General features: G+C 43.2%; 1 protein-coding gene and 1 long non-coding RNA gene across 2 annotated transcripts in view; one reads left to right on the top strand and one right to left on the bottom strand.

Annotated features, from left to right (window-relative positions):
* Positions 1-12,780, bottom strand: part of LOC310696502 — a 29,058-nt gene extending 16,278 nt beyond the window's left edge. Inside the window, exon 1 of the long non-coding RNA XR_014520579.1 lies at positions 12,312-12,780. This is a non-coding gene — a long non-coding RNA (uncharacterized lncRNA). The remainder of the gene's footprint in view (positions 1-12,311) is intronic.
* MFHAS1 (multifunctional ROCO family signaling regulator 1) overlaps positions 1-17,639 on the top strand; it is a 55,995-nt gene that overhangs the window by 30,717 nt on the left and 7,639 nt on the right. The window contains exons 2-3 of the mRNA XM_083481702.1: positions 14,171-14,453; positions 16,580-16,986. Of these exons, the coding sequence (XP_083337828.1) occupies positions 14,171-14,301 (131 nt within the window). The 3' untranslated portion in view covers positions 14,302-14,453; positions 16,580-16,986. The remainder of the gene's footprint in view (positions 1-14,170; positions 14,454-16,579; positions 16,987-17,639) is intronic.

Here is a 17,639-nt window from a genome sequence, read left to right as displayed (position 1 = left end):
CCCAGTCGTAAAACAGTAATTGTAGCGTGAAAAACTACCAGCACATCCTGAGTTATGCCCACATCCTTCCCTTCCATGCTCTTCTATTCCCTCTCATTTACAGGAAATATTACAGAGTTCTTATTATCCATTAGGTTCCTGAAGAAGGTGAAATGTAACTGCTGAGGCAGGTGTATGTTACCTGTGCTTAAGTAACCATTCTATTAAAGTTTAAAGATCTGTGTGTGAACTTTCAAGGCCTATTAGGAGTATCACTTGCTACCTCACAGGTGACTGAAGAGCAAGCTTTTTTCTGCTCTCCCTCTCTCTCTCCCTTTCCATTCCCACAATAGAGAGAGGTGGACATAGTTGTGTACTTCACCCATATTTAATGAATGGTGCACAGTGGTTTTCATTATAGGGTATGTAGAGCGTTGCCGGTAATTGGAAGATTCAGGGCTCAGATATTTTATTTGCTTCTCGTTTTGCTTCAGGTGGCTAGAGATGGCAAGGAAGGGATTCAGATGTAGCCACTCTCAAACAGCATAATGGTAAAGGTAAAGGGACCCCTGACCATTAGGTCCAGTGGTGGCCGACTCTGGGGTTTATTGGCCGAGGGAGCCGATGTACATGTGGCCAGCATGACTAAGCTGCTTCTGGCGAACAAGAGCAGCGCACAGAAACGCCGTTTACCTTCCCGCCGGAGCGGTACCTAGTTATCTACTTGCACTTTGACACGCTTTGGAACTGCTAGGTTGGCAGCGTACCAGACATTAATTCCTAGTTTCCAGTAGGGAGTGGGGTTTAGAATCATTCTGAATGAGCCTCCATACAAAACAATTTTAGCTTTCTGTGCAGGGGTTTGTGCCGGGGAGAACAGGTCTCTCTGCAAGTGGTACAGAAGAGATACAGTCATACCTCGGCTCCCAAACGCCTTGGGAGTCGAATGTTCCAGCTCCCGAATGATTGAAAACCGGAAGCAAGTGTTCCAGTTGTCAAACATTTTTTGGGAAGCTGAACATCCGGCGCAGCTTCCCCTATTGTTTCTGGCACACCTGTGCAATTGGAAACCAATTGGAAGCCGCTCTTTGGTTTCCAAACATTTTAGAAGTCAAAGAGACTTCCAGAACGGATTCCGTTCGACTTCCGAAGTACAACTGTACTGGTTTTACCTCCTCAGTGGGAACTATGCCGACTTTCCAGAGTACGATAGAACAGGGACTCTTCAAACTCTGTTCTAGGGAATCCACGGATCCTTGGGAGAGTTACCAAAGAGTTAGCACTTTCAATGATAATTCCATCATCCAACTTGTAGTCTTTGAATTCAGTGCAGAGTACAAAACGACACAGAGATGGTACGGAGGGAGAATACAGAGCTGCTCCATTAACTTGACTGTACAGAGAAAAGGGGGAGAGGAGAGAGCACTTAACTCAATGAGAAATGTGAAAGGCCTTTAAGTGGCAATATTATTGCATACATTTGGCCAGTCCTCTAACACTAATGCAGAAGCATAGTGGTGCTTATTTCTGCCGCAGCATTGATTGCATTATGTATAGAGCAATCTTCCTTGTCATAGTGCCTTCCATTCGTTTTGGATTACAGATCCCATCATCACTGACCATTAGCCATTCTGGCTAGGGCTGATGAGAGTTGTAGTCCAAAATATCTGATGGGCACCAGGTTGGGGTAGGCTGTTATAGAAAGTGCATGTGAGATGGTAAATAATTTTGAAAAACACTCCTGCCCATCATAATGTCTCTCTTCCCGGCCTCCCTAAGAATGCATCATCCATGTGTATTGCAAAATACTGCAACTGTCAGGGCCATGGCAGTCCTGAAATTTCATTTATCTGTATAGAAAATGATTTATGAGCTGCCCTTTGTTCTGAAATCACAGGCTAGCATTTGGGTTTGTAGGGGGGTTGGGCAATGACTTGCTGGTTTTCCAAGGTGGATTTTGGATCCAACATCCCCCATCTGCAGTCTGAAGCAGTTGTTGTTGTTGTTTAGTTGTTTAGTCGTGTCCGACTCTTCGTGACCCCATGGACCGGAGCACGCCAGGCACTCCTGTCTTCCACTGCCTCCCGCAGTTTGGTCAAATTCATGTTAGTAGCTTCGAGAGCACTTTCCAACCATCTTGTCCTCTGTCATCTGAAGCAGTACAGTGGTACCTCAGGTTAAGTACTTAAGTCGTTCCGGAGGTCTGTTCTTAACCTGAAACTGTTCTTAACCTGAAGCACCACTTTAGCTAATGGGGCCTCCTGCTGCTGCCGCCGCACGATTTCTGTTCTCATCCTGAAGCAAAGTTCTTAACCTGAGGTACTATTTCTGGGTTAGCGGAGTCTGTAACCTGAAGCGTATGTAACCTGAAGTGTATGTAACCCGAGGTACCACTGTACTGCCTCATAAAAGTTGTGTAGCATGGTTGTGCTGCAGGTTAGAGTGTGTCTCGTGTTATGAAAGGGTAGTTGGAGGAGAAAGTTGATCTGCCATTCATATTCAGGGCTGCTGCTTCCGTTACCTTTAAAGACAAGGGTGTGATCATGCAAGTCCTCCCTTATGTCTAGAGAACTCATGAAAATGTCATCTGGGGCCTGCAATGCCAGTGTCACTCTCCGAGATAATGAGCTTTAGAACAATTTCTGGAGTCTTGATGAGCACAGATCTTGTCTCTTGGTAACTGTGTGGTCGTAGTCAAGGATCCAGTGCTAATCATCACCTTGGTGATGGTTTTCACCTTGGATAACAGAGGTTGAAAGATTAGGAAGCAGAATTCAATCCCTACTGTAGTTGTGTCCTCCTTGATTGAACCGCGGTGACGTCCAAGAGAAGAGAGGGAGACTTTGGAATGAATTCCTGGTTTAGTTTGTGGATAAGAGCCCCAGGTGTGATGAATCTGTCTCCCTCTTCTCCCCCACCCCACCCCTTTCCCAGCACTGAACATCCCCTCTGTTCTTTTTTTTTTAATATAATTTTTGTTAAATTTTCCATATTTCATTACATTACATTTCAGTATGAAAAATTTCAGTATAAAAAATCAAAAAATTCATAACTTAAAGCATTGCTTAAATAAAGCATCGACCTCCTTCCCTCCTTCTAACAGACTTCATTGTCACTTTACCAATTTCTTCACATTCCTATATTCACTTTTTTACCTTATATCAATCTTTTAGCAATCACCTTCTTATAAGTAAATCAGCTCCTTAATTTCCCATTACTAAACATTTCAACTTAAACCTACAAACGTTTTCAATTTTCTTTCATATAAAGTATAAATTTGCCCCAGTCCTTTTGAAACAATGAACATCCCCTCTGTTCAATGCCCCTAACATCCCCTGCCATACCCCTGTTCTCAGGTCACCTATAGTCTTGTCTAAGATGCAGAAATCCTTTAAAGGCTGGAAGTTCTTAGTACTACTTCAAGGAAAGCAAAATTAGCTCTTATAAAAGGGGGGCATAAAATGGCCTCTTTTCCCAAGGACATTAAATGATAAAAACAATTTTTAAATAGCTTCAAAATGGACTCTTCTGTTTACACTGCCTTTTTATGTGAGTGCTCGTTAGATAGATGTCTTACTGGCTGCATACAGGCAAGCAGCAGTGGTCAAAGTGGTGTGTTTGGCTGTGAGCAACCCATCCTTGATTTCTCTCAGAACCTATTTTCTCCCTGTGAGGTCCAGTGGGTCCTTCCACTTTTATTTTGCTTGGTCTCAGAATCCTCTCCCTCTCTCGTATTGTGCCCTTCCAGTTCATCTTCAGTGATAACATTACAGCTGGTGATGCAGTATGAAAGCGACTTTGGTCATAAGTGATGAATGTCTGACGATAACTTGCCATGACTTGCTGAAACTGGAAGGGGCAGCTGTGCCCCTGGACATAAACAGGTTCCCTGACACATTGATTTAGTTTCCAGATGTTACTTGTTTCAGTGATGCTGTAGCTAGAGATAGCAAAGACAATCTGTGAGATTTGGTGGGGAGGAAGAGCTGCCTGTTTTCCTACAGTTCCTTTCAATGTTTTGCTCTACGCTGTACCAATCACATCTTTAGGCACAGTGAGGAGGGACCTGCTGCAGACAGATATTTTGGGGTACCCTTTAAATGCCAACAAAACATTTATTTTATTTTTTTACCACTGTGGCAAAATGGTGGTTTGGAATTTCTGCCCTGGGTGCCAGAATGTTTTCTTGTTGCTCCGTCCAGTGCAGCAAAGATTCCTTCTGGCCCGTGCCTTCTCTGTAATTTACATATATATGTGTTAATTAGGGCAAGGCGGAAAGCTGACTTCTGAATAAATTACACCAAGTATGCATGCTTTTAGTATGTTGTTGTTTAGTCGTTTAGTCGTGTCTGACTCTTCGTGACTCCATGGACCAGAGCACGCCAGGCACTCCTGTCTTCCACTGCCTCCCGCAGTTTGGTCAGACTCATGTTTGTAGCTTCGAGAACACTGTCCAACCATCTCGTCCTCTGTCTTCCCCTTCTCCTTGTGCCCTCCATCTTTCCCAACCTCAGGGTCTTTTCCAGGGAGTCTTCTCTTCTCGTGAGGTGGCCAAAGTATTGGAGCCTCAGCTTCAGGATCTGTCCTTCCAGTGAGCACTCAGGGCTGATTTCCTTAAGAACGGAGAGGTTTGATCTTCTTGCAGTCCATGGGACTCTCAAGAGTCCCCTCCAGCACCATAATTCAAAAGCATCAATTCTTTGGCGATCAGCTTTCTTAACTTATGCAAAATGGTAAAAGTTGTAGAATAATTCTTCTGCTGCTAGACATGAGGACGAGTAAGCAGTTTTGCAGGAGCACTGAAGCCCCTGTTGCCCAAACTCACTTGAAATTTTCATCAGCTGTAGTCTGGTTTCACCTGGAGGCATATCTGTGCAGCCATAAAAGATAACTTTCAAAACAAATGAAAAGCGAGATGCTCAGAGAGATGAGTTCTACTGGACCCTAGACTGTGTTCTTGAATGGGCACGTATACATTCCTGAAATGATAATTGCTTTAACTACATACTCTTCATCTGTAGCTTTGGGAACTTAAATTTGTGGAAACAAGGTGCATCTGAGGATTGAAAAGGGTGAGGCCAAGACTACAGAGGTCCCAAGGCAGGAAGAGGAGACCTAAACCTGGGACTGCAGATAGAGTAGGAGGAGAGAAGAAACTGGAGCATTTTTTGCCTGCATTTCGGTAACGTTGGACAGCCTTTTGAGTCAAGATGGCAGCCCAATCTGTTCCAGATGTCACTGATTTGGACAGTGGAGCTGGCCCTGATCGCCTCGGTTTGACCCACCTGGAGAAATCCAGGATTGTCATGAGGCAAGGTGTCTGACACTGAGCAGTAATTGATCATACACCGAGGTAATATTCATGATGTAAAGCAATATACCCCCTACCCCTGGCTTTCATCTGTCAGCGCAATTCCTTCAAACTGCATGGGGAGGTCAGCACCACCTTGAACTAATAAAAATAAAAATAAATTATTATTTGTACCCTGCCCATCTGGCTGGGTTGCTTGCCCCAGACACTCTGGGCAGCTTCCAGCATCTAAAAACATATATTTAAATAGGTACACAATTATTAATAGATTATGATCTTAGTAAAATTATTAACTGTGATTATGGTCGTTAATGAGCACCTTTTGCTTTGGGCACCTCTGAAGCAGGTTTTTTTTTAAAAAAATTGGTTCACTTTTTGGGCCAGGGGAGGGTGCAGGAGGTAGAGGAGAGAAAAAGTCTCATTGCACTTGTGGAGTCCCTGTTGTATAAGTGGGTGGATAATATAATTGCATCTCTATCCTCTTTGCGTTAATTTTATATTCCCCATAATTCATTTCTATCTTGTTTTCCACTCTCTGTACGGACATTCTTGCGGGACAGAAGCAGCTCAGCTGAAGAGTCTGATGACCTTGCTCAGTCATCAGCAATAAGTGCTTTCTAAATCAGTTACATAATACATTATCAACATTGGCAAAATTGCGTGGCCTGGCAATTACCTTAAGTCCAGCCTAGAGATTTTCAAACAGCGTTTTCCCTTGGGATAAGGCATTTTCGCATGCTGGGTTAAGTGGGTACAAGCAGTACAGTTTGAGGCAGCCTGATTGCCCTGCCTCTGTTTACTAGTTGTAAAATGTAATAATTTTGCAGTGCAATGTGTGTGTGGTGGAAAGGAGGGTCATAGTGGACTTTGTGCTTATGTAAGTTATAATTCCTGTACAGACACTTTTCTGCTGTATTATAACCAGAGACAGAATTGTTAGAACCAAAGACTAAGGTACTTTCAAGAATGTATAACTTGCTGCTTAAATGGAACACTCAGGATGAGACAGTTAAATCAGCCATGATAAAATGGGCTCAGGATATTGGGTATAATATTATGTTTGAAGACTGGGAAAGGTTATGGACCACCGGAATGAAGTTCACGGCATGTAATGCCCTGAAGGAAAATATTATGAAATTATATATATAGGTGGTACATGACCCCAGTCAAGCTTGCAAAAATATATCACCTGTCTGATAATAAATGTTGGAAATGTAAGGAGGCTGAAGGGACATTCTTTCACCTCTGGTGGACTTGTCCAAGAGTGAAGGCCTTCTGGGAAATGATTTATAATGAGTTAAAAAAGGTATTTAAATATACCTTTACTAAGAAACCAGAGGCCTTCCTCTTGGGCATTGTTGGCCAGAAAGTGTTAAAGAAGGACAGAACTTTTTTTATGTATGCAACTACAGCTGCAAGAATACTTATTGCAAAACATTGGAAAACACAAGATTTGCCCACACTGGAAGAATGGCAGACGCAACTGATGGACTATATGGAATTGGCCGAAATGACCGGCAGAATCCGAGATTTGGGAGAAGAAACAATGGAAGAGGATTGGAAAAAGTTTAAGGACTATTTACAAAAACACTACAAATTGTATGAATGTTAAGAAACTGCACGATTTAGAAAACCAAGGTTCCAGTAACTTGATCGAAAGATATAGAAAATTAAGTGATATATAAGAAAAGATCGAAACTTAAAGTAATATTATAGTTAAATTCAGGCTACAACTATTTGATAAAAACTACTTGAAGTTTGAAAATCTAATATTTGAGAGATATAAGCTAAGAAATGAAACAAGGTAATAATTTGCTGACACTTTTATTATAAAGAACGCACGGTAGGGCGACGCGAGGAAGTCCAGTTAGTTATACAAAAAAGGGTTATGAACAGTTGTGCCTTTTCTTTTTACTTTTCTTTATTATTTGTTGGTGTAAATGTATGTCTTTTTTGTTTGTTATTTCTTTGGTGAAGGGTTTTTATGTAATTATTAAATAATCTTTTGTTCTTTGTTTGAAAATCGAATATATATATATATATAAAATAACCAGCAACAGGCCCTTTCCATTCCATATTCTGAATCTCCACAAGTTAGTTGAAACAGCCCTCAGTATTGGCTGCAGCCATGCAGTTCAGACACTCATTTTCTCAGTGCTCCATATCATGTGGTTGGCCTTAGTGCAGATATTCTGACCCACACCCAGAAAAGTCGATAGGGACTGAAATGCCTTTGAATATCATTGAGAAAGTACTGTGTCTGTGATGCTACGGCAGTCCTGTTTATGGCGATGGATTTGCGATGAGCTCATTCATGCTGGTAAGACAGGTATTGAATATGGATGTATGAACTAGTTCCCAAGAGGTCAGTCACTGAAGTGGCTCACCCATTTTGTTTGTTTATAACTGGGTTTCCCAAAATTTTGAGTTCATGGACCCCTTGATAAAGTCATCCTTTACCCAGAATTTTAGGGATGCAAATGGAATAAAGTCAAGGAATATCAGCATATACCGTATTTTTCCATGTATAACATGCCCCCGTGTATAAGACACCCTCTATTTTTTGGGACTCCAAATTAAGAAAATGGGGGGAAATTGCCCCATGTATAAGACGTCCCCCTTTTCTTAACATAATTTTTAAAGAAGAAAACCTAGTCTTATACTCAGAAAAATACGGTAATCAACATTTACTAATCTCCAGTTGACATCACTAGGAATCATAGAATGTTAAAAAAGTGAAATAGGGTAATAAAAAATAAAAGTGTACCTGTGTACACAATTTTTTAGCAGCAAAGCAGAATGGTCTGATACGGTTGTTTTGTGGAATCATTTTATGAAATACAGAGGTTCCTCATTGAGAAGGAACTCTGTACATGCCCGAGGCTCATAATCTCTGATTAATTTTTTTGCAGTATACCTCGTAAACTTCTTTCCCACCCCTCAGCCCTTGTCAGCCCCAGATCTTTAATCATCCCCTGCACAGTCCCATCAACCCCAGGGGATCAGTATTGACCGCTTTTAGGAAACCCTGACTTACTGTAATACTTCTTTCTGTCCCCTCCTTTCTTACGAGAGGCACAGCAGTTTAAAAGGTCAATATAATTCCACATGCAAAAATAAAAGCAGTAAAACAATTTGGCATCCCAGTGTTGAAAGAGCAAAAATAAAATTTCAGTCTGTACCTCTGGGTTCTTGGGGTGTTTTTGTGGGTGGGTTAGAAGGAGGCTATTTCTTGGCAATAGAAGAGTTCCCTCACTTTCTGTATTATCTCTCATTTTTATGAAACGGCCTGCCATCAGGAGCTGGGGTTTCCAGTTGTGTGTGACATGCCTCAGAAAGAATGTACTATCCAAACACAGACGGGTTGCAAAAGGTCTAGTCGATGAAAAAAGCTGGAGGGATTTGTGTGTGTGGTTGTGTGTGTGTGTGTGTGTGTGCTACCTTCTCTCTTTCCTGCCCTGTCCCCCTGCTTTCCCTTAATGCAATGAGAGGAAAAGGAGCCAAGAGTTCCTTCTGGCAATGTGACCTTTCTTGACTTTGATCTGCAGAACATTTCTAATTCCTCTTGGACTCCACTGGGGCTTAATTCAGCAGAACAGGAAAATTGTTATTTTTTTCCCCCCTTAAAGGATGAGTTTATATAATGCTTGGCACTGATTACTCGGGCATGTGGTAGGCTTGATAATGTGATTGGGGGAATGGTCCACAGAGAAACAAATAAGGGTGCTGCGTGTACTCAGAAATGTAATCATTGTGGTCATCATCCCAGACGCCACTGCTGCTGCGGCTGTTATTAAACTCGTCTTAAATTGTATGTGGCGTCCGCCACCAGAACATATCATCATCCTCAGCATATAGGTCACTGACGTGTCCGGATTCCCAGTTGAGAGGAGCGGCAGTATGAAAATCAAATAAGCAAACAAACTCTGGCCAAGGTGCCAAGTGTACTTTTCAGAATTGCAAGGGAAATAGAAGAAAAAATAATGCAAAAACATGGCAGCAGGAGAAGAATCTGCACCCGTGTTCTCTTCATACCACAGATTACATGTAACACTAATAGGTATAAACTATATTATGCCCAGGGACGCGGGTGGCGCTGTGGTCCAAACCACTGAGCCTCTTGGGCTTGCCGATCGGAAGGTTGGCGGTTCGAATCCCCGCGACGGGGTGAGCTCCCGTTGCTCGGTCTCTGCTCCTGCCAACCTAGCAGTTTGAAAGCGTGTCAAAGTGCAAGTAGATAAATAGATACCGCTCTGGTGGGAATGTAAACAACGTTTCCGTTCCCTGCTCTGGTTTCGCCAGAAGCAGTTTAGTCATGCTGGAAAAACTGTCTGCTGACAAATGTCGGCTCCCTTGGCCAGTAAAGTGAGATGAGCGCCACAACCCCAGAGTCGTTTGCAACTGGGCTTAACTGTCAGGGGTCGTTTATTAGGCATAATATAAAGGTAGGCAGGGTTATGAGTATTCCGTGCTGCAAATATAAAAATCCTGCAAATTAGAAATGGATTTCTGTGGTCTGTGCGAATTGGGAGTGGGAAAACTATACCCCTCCAGATGTTGAGCTGCAACTCCCATCAGCCTCAGCCAGCATGAGGCAACATCTGGAGTGCCACAGGTTCCTCACCCCCAGTATAAATGATGCAGATTGGGCAGATTCGCACTATTGATTTTGCTGAATTTATTATGCATTTTAAAACTTGTTTGCGGAAATGAATCAATATATTATTCTGCTTCTGCAAGTAGGGATGAGGGTGAGTCTACTACATTAACTACGGAAAATCTTGCTCAGAGAAACGGAGGATAATCACAAACCACCATCACCCTTTCATAAGACCATTTGTTATTCTCCAAGCCGTTAGTGGAAGAGATTATCAGAGACTTGGGAGAGTGGGCTGGTAAATTAAATTTCACTTTTGGGAGGGGAGACGTACCTTTTGACAAAGTGGCCAGGGGACGGGGCAGCCATCTCCCCCCCCCCCCAATGCAATATCTTCACCTACCATTGTTCCCATTGTCCCACATTTTTGAAAGAAAGGCAGCCAGGCTTCTGAGTACAGCCAATCAGCGGCTTGAAGCTGCAGTTTATTTTTCTTTTAATTAAGAGGGAGACAGAGCTCAGAGGACCCTTGATCATCTTGTCAAAACACAAGCCTCGCCCCACCCAAAGTGATGTGACCTTCCCAACCCTGAGATTAATATGACCTTTGGAAAGGTTGTGTGTGTGTGTGTGTGTGTGTGTGTGTGCATGCGTGCGCAATCACAGAATTGTAGAGTTGGAAGAGGGACCACTTTCAAGCATATCTTTACATCTGCAAGGCCTGGGAATTTGGGGTGTTGTTGCTGAGTGTCGCGAGAAGCCAAGTTGTGCACCCAACGCTATTTTTTGTGCTCCCCCCCCTTTGCATTCCTGTGGGATCTTACCATCACACACACACAGCCCTGAACTCAGGCAACGTAGAGACTTCAGTGATTTTTAAAATTTCTGTCGGCTTGTAGCTTCTCTGGGCTTCTTTGCAAGGCCAGTTTATGTCAGTAACATGAGCAAGAACAAAAAGAGAGGATGCAAATGCAGAAGAGGGAGAGCAAGCCAGAGCTCCCCAGTAGGAAAGACAGATTATGAGTTCCAGTGGTGACTGTTGCATGTGGGGAAAGTTGTGGCCACATACCATGTTAATATCTATGATGTGCCACAACTGTCCCCACCCGCTTCAAGTTTTCTTTTGAGCTTTGGTCTCAACTAGGGCCAGGGCCTTTTCAGTACTGGCCCTGACTTGGTAGAACGCTCTGTCACAAGAGACTAGGGCCTTGTGGGACTTGACATCTTTCCACAGGGCCTATTCCGCCTGGCCTTTGGTTTGGACTCAGTCTGACCCTTATGTTTCCCTCCCCTTATGGTTTTGATCTATGGGCTACATTTAAAATGAGGCTGCATTTTAAATTGTATTTTTAACCTGTATTTTAAATTGTCCCCCCCCCCCATTATGTTTTTATTGTAATTTTACTGGTGTTAGCCGCCCTGAACCCGGCTCTGGCCGGGGAGGGCGGGGTATAAATAAAAAATTATTATTATTATTATTATTATTATTATTATTATTATTATTATTATTATTAAGTGTTACATGCTCCTTTAGGATTGCATGTGCTTGCCATTTTAAGGACAAATGCTCCTCATTGAACTCTTTACTCTCGCCTATTCATGGGGACTCCAAAGTGCAGGCTGTGTCTACAACCTGTTAACGTTCATATTGCCTTGCATAAGCATGTCCGTTTTATGAGGTGGGGGGTGGGGGTGGGGAATTATTCAGAAGTGGCGAAATGCAATAACAAACCCTACATAAACCTAGTTATTGCTTCATGAAACAAAATGTCACAGTAGTCTCAACAAATTAGTAATTAACTCCTGGAGGGAAAATTAGGTGGAAGGATTTTCCATCCTTTGAAATCTTTAAATTGCTGTTTGCGTTCTTCAATAATAAAAAAAAAGTTTCCACAGCCTGGAAGTTGTGGGGCTGGATGCAGGAATTGCTGAGGATGTTGTTCTGGCCTGTTTAGCACAGAACAAACAGATGAACGGCAACTTCCATCCTTTAAACTAAATAATCTTCAAACTCTGAATATTGCTGTCTTTATTGTTTTCTTTCCTGGGGGAATAAGGGATGAGGATTTCCCCCCCTTCTTGTAACAGTGCTATTTAATGCTATTGTGTCCCACCCTTCCTCTAACAAACACAGCACAGTGTACATGGCATGTTCTCCCCCCCCCCCCACCCAACATCCCACTCCTCACTTACACCCATGGCACTCTGTGATGTAAGTTAGTCAGAGAGACATTGACTGACCCCAAAAACATCAAGTGAGATTCATGGTCAAAGCTGGGATTTGAACTTGAGTCTCCCCCACTTGAGGTCTGACACATTAATTTGTATTCCCTTCTCCCTTCATTGTATTCACCAATACGGTACTTCAGGTTGTAAGCTCATTAGGTCATAGAATCATGTTGTTGTTGTTTAGTTGTGTCCGACTCTTTGTGACCCCCTGGACCAGAGCACGCCAGGCACTCCTGTCTTCCACTGCCTCCCGCAGTTTGGTCAGACTCATGTTTGTAGCTTCGAGAACACTGTCCAACCACCTCGTCCTCTGTCGTCCCCTTCTCCTTGTGCCCTCCATCTTTCCCAACATCCGGGTCTTTTCCAGGGAGTCTTTTCTTCTCATGAGGTGGCCAAAGTATTGGAGCCTCAGCTTCACGATCTGTCCTTCCAGTGAGCACTCAGGGCTGATTTCCTTCAGAATGGAGAGGTTTGATCTTCTTGCAGTCCATGGGACTCTCAAGAGTCTCCTCCAGCACCATAATTCAAAAGCATCAATTCTTCGGCGATCAGCCTTCTTTATGGTCCAGCTCTCACTTCCATAGAATCATAGAACTGTAGAATTGGAAGAGAGCACCAGGGTCATCTTGTCCAACCCTCTGCAATGCAGGAAACGTTTGCCCAACATGGGATTCAAACCCATAACTCTGAGCTATTGGGTCATAATCCCCCTTTTTCTTTGCTGGCGTTATTCTATAAAGTGCCATGTACACTTGGAAGCATTGTACACATACTGTATTCTGATGTTATTGTTAGCTGATCTAAATGTTGACTCATTATCAGCTAATAAGACTAATTGGCTACTGTATTTTTTATATAACATTATTTGAAATACATTTGAAAGACTTGAAGAGTTGTTGTGTTAATTCTCTCCTCTTCCTGTGCCCTCTGGAGCAGATTTTGAGGGTGTACAGTTAACAACAGTGTTGGATGCAACCCAAAGAAACTAAAGAGACTCCAGAGGAGAACAGATACAACAAAAGATTTGGAATGCCTTAATGAGAGCCTACAGTTATTGGGGGTATTTAGATCAAGACCTTGGATTATTAAATATCTAAAGGAGGGAAATGTCAGCATCTGGATACCAGGCCTACCTGGGAAAACCTCCTCATCAACAATCACCTCTCTGTCTGCATTTGCTCACCTATCCTGTTACCATAGACTCTCTCATTTATTTTCCCCTTCTTGTTATCTTCCCACACCGTTGAAAGGTGCTCAACAGCTCCTTAGAAACAGGCAACTGCCTTTTTTTATTTACTCTGTGTTTGCACTGAAGAAACAATAATTTGAGAAGGTGAAATGGTTGCAAGCCATTAGCACAGAAAGGTCTGGGCTGAAAATAGATCATTTCCTAGGGGAAATTACAAATGTCTGATCCCTAGAAGAATTTAGGAAAAGTGCTTGCATCCAAAGGCATGTGCAATTGCAGAGGGTCTCTGGAGGGCCTCTCTCCCTTTCCACGGCTCTCTTCCGAGGCCGTTGAGAAGGAAGACTGAATTCAGTGCACCCCTGCACTGGAACATACCTAAGCAGGGGTTTAAAGTGTGACTGTGTGTCTGGCTCTTAGCAATTCTGCTCATGGCAGGTATAGTTTAATTCATTTATTAAAGCCTTCATTGAGTCAGAGCCCATCTACCCCTAAATCCTAATGGCAATCTCTCTTTTTCTCTGTAGCCTTTCTTTCATTAGACTCTGGGAGTGCATGCATTAAATGTTCAGATTCTAGATAAAGATCTCTAGAGTCCGTCTGTCTGGTGGTGCAGGTGATTGGAGACGGAAAGCGATGACAGCTGCTTGCTTTTGTCTTGCTTATAATCCTTCAGACGTTCAGTTTGTCAATACGATAATTGTGTCGGGTGACATTTTTGCATTACGCTACGTCTCTTCAAGCAGTTAGTGATCTCTTGAGTTGTGTTTTCCTTATCCACGCTTGGAAACTTACCCTTCTTGGGACTCAAGACCTGAAGCAAGATGTGTCGTGGCTGTCTTAACACCCTCTACCTTGTTTTCCGCAGGAGAATTGCTGAGTCAGCCCAGGCCAGAAGGAGTGACTGAGATCATCTGTCCGAAGAACGGTAACGAGCGAGTGAATGTGGCTCTGGTTTACCCCCCTACGCCGACAGTGATCAGCCCTTGTTCCAAGTAACTTCTGGAAGACACCTGCCTTTGCCCCCATATAAGGACACACCAAACACCCCTTAATCGAACAAGCCCTTCCTAAACATTTTTGGAAATGTACAGCCCAGAGATGTTTCTGATTACTGGTGGGACCTGGACAACACAGCTTGGGAAATAAAGGTAACAGCTATGTTGTTTTCCTTTAGTGAATGGGAAGGTATTTGCAGTGTTGGGTTTTTAGGCTAGATTGCTACAGCAGAGCTGAATTTTGGTGGAGGGTGAGTATTTTACGAGGGTTCCTTGTTTTGCTTATTTATTTATGTTGCAGAATTTACACCTTAAAAGCTTCCGTTTGTCTGTGTTTTTGAAATCCACTTGCAACTCCTGTTCTGGGCAAACATCAACCACGGCAGAAAATAAGCCTTACTAAGGAGCATCTCGCAGTTAGCGGCACATGGTTTATTTTTGCATGAGAACCAGCACCCACACTGCTCTGCTGACATGTGCATGAAAGAACTATGTCAGTAATACACAGAGCAGACGAGTAGCGTCCAGTTTAGATTAGATTGGGATTAAGCAAGTTGCAGTTCTGCAAACGGTTTCGAAATATCTTCCAAAGCAAACGTAGGTTTGTTTGCTTCAACTGCTCATTTATAATAAACGTTTGTTCATTCCCATAACGTACCAGGACTTATTAAGCTATTAAAGCCATTATTAAATAAATTATGAAGCCATTGTTAAGTAAATAATAAGTTTGGTAATTGCCTAACACAGAGCTGTCTCTAGGTGATTTACATTCAGTTTTAACTGTCCATAAGTCCAAAGATCCTACAAGTGTCCTGTGTTTTCGATGCACCAAGCCATAAAATCCTCATAATAAAATTATCTGCGAATTTAAAAAATAATGTTGCAACTTGATGGTTGATCATTATTCAAATTGCAACATTATGGAATGGCTTTGTGCACATTTAGATTTTAATAAGCTTAAGTAAGGTTGGGTTTTAATAAAATCAACCAATACATTGTCCTGTTATTCTTCAGACAACCTCCGCTGAGATTCACAGTAGATTTGCCTGTCAAATACATTTTGACACTAGCAACCTCGTACCTGGAATTGCTCAGAAATTTTAAGAAAGCAAAAAATCAGTGCAGTTTTGAAAGGTCCAGCCCACAATCTTTATTCAAAATGGTGTCCAATTATATCCAAAGAGGCAGAAACATACTCCTTGAGCTCAGAAACCACGATGCTAGAGGGTACCCCACCAAAATTCCACCTTGCCCAAATCTTGCAGGATAAGGATACCCATACGACCCTGAAAGTGGCTAGGTTTCTGGTCGCTGTCCTTACCCAAAAGCGCTGCCAAGGAGCACTACAAGTTAATTAAGGCGCAGCATGTCATTCCATCCTTCCATTCCATCCTACAGTATTTTATTGTTATAGTGGTGTTTTAGCGGCGGTTTTTTCCCACGTGCACAAGCTGTTATTTATGTCTTGTTTTTATCTGTATGGGCCTATGGCCGTAATAAATTTTCTTCTTCTTCTTCAAAACCACGATGCAAAATTTGGTTGGCAGTATCTAAAGGCATGTCCAGATGCATAGCAAACAAACAGCTTTTCTAAATACTTTCCTAAAAACCTTCTTGTATGACCAGGCCTCTGTCCTTTAACTGTCTGTGGCCTTCTAGAAGTGGGTGGGATGTTTTTAATGTATTTCTCTTTCCTCTTAGTTTTTTATTGAATCTATGTAGGGTCAGGGAGGGTGTCGCTGTGGGTTAAACCACAGAGCCTAGGACTTGCCGATCAGAAGGTCGGCGGTTCGAATCCCCGCAACGGGGTGAGCTCCCGTTGCTCGTTCCCTGCTCCTGCCAACCTAGCAGTTCGAAAGCACATCACAGTGCAAGTAGATAAATAGGTACCACTCCGGCAGGAAGGTAAACGGCGTTTCTGTGCGCTGCTCTGGTTCGCCAGAAGCGGCTTAGTCATGCTGGCCACGTGACCCGGAAGCTGTACGCTGGCTCCCTCGGCCAGTAAAGCGAGATGAGCACCGCAACCCCAGAGTCAGCCACGACTGGACCTAATGGTCAGGGGTCCCTTTACCCTTTACCTTTATGTAGGGTCTATTATCTGTCTGTCTGGTTTTAAGTCGCTTTGGGTTGCCCCGGGCTAGATAAAGCAACAAACAAAGTATTAGATGAAGATGATAGACATGTACAGATGCAGGATAAGTATATTATGGTACAGAGAAGGTCGATCCTTAGCGCCATGAACCTTGAGACTTTCTGTTTTGTCTTCTTCAAACACGCAGATTAATGGGAGCAGGTGTGCTGAAAGGCTATGCGCTGGGGTGGACACAAATCTGTAGCCTGCCTGAATTGATCCTTACCATCGGCTGGGGTTGGAGTGGTGTGTTTCCAAGAACTTTGTCCAGAGGCTTATTGAAGCAAGAAACACAGCAAAGCATCCTCATTCTGTGCTGCTCTTGGAACTTTTATACACGACAGTCTGAAAACTCTGGGTGGATTTCATTGCTTCGTAAGCACGGAAACAAGAGCATTGTTGACTGACGGCAATGTGCTGGGATTGAGAACTCTGTGGACCTGTGTTGTGCACTTGTTTGGACCCATTGGTGAATGTAAGATTGTTCTCAGTGTGGTCACTGTTCAGCTGCAGCTGAAAGATATATCTGCTGAAAAGGCACCGTTGGTAACTCGGGTAAGTTTTGACTTTGTCATTGTGTTCCTCAGGGCTTACTCTGGGTTTGCAAGGGCAAAGCACCTCCAGTTGGCCTTTTCTGCAGGGAAGAGACCTGCCATTCTTGCAATGACAATATCCTTCGTTTCTCTGCTGATCTCTTGATTGCCATTAAAGCAATATGAAAGATGGCTTAAGCAGTGGTGGTGTAGCGTGGGTTGCCAGTGCCCGGGGCCACACAGAGTGGGTGGGGGAGGGAGGGAAGCGGACAGAGTATGCATGCACATTCAACTGCCTAACAGCGCCACCCAGGAGATTACAACCACAGAGATAAGAAAAGAAGAGTCATTCCCGTGGTCTGGAAAGGTCACTTCCTGGTTCACACGGAGAAGCTGTTTTCAACAGAGCCCAGCAATGGAAGCACACAGCTGTATGGAGCTAGCACTGGGTGTTGAAATTTTGCACCCCTAACAATTTTGCGCCTGGGCCAACTGTCCCTCTGCCCCCCCCCCCCCCACTATGCCACTGGGTTTAAGGGTTGCACTTCGTTTCCAGGGCAAGTTTACATACAACATAGAAAGAACACTTGTTTATTTGTGTGTGTGAGCTCTTGGAGATAATAATTGCAGGTAGAAATTGTCATGTTACCATTGTCAACTCTAAAAGTACTTTTC

Source organism: Podarcis liolepis (assembly GCF_965112155.1).
Source record: "Podarcis liolepis genome assembly, chromosome: 17".
Classification (NCBI taxonomy): domain Eukaryota; kingdom Metazoa; phylum Chordata; class Lepidosauria; order Squamata; family Lacertidae; genus Podarcis; species Podarcis liolepis.
This window is presented reverse-complemented; position numbering and strand designations above follow the sequence as displayed.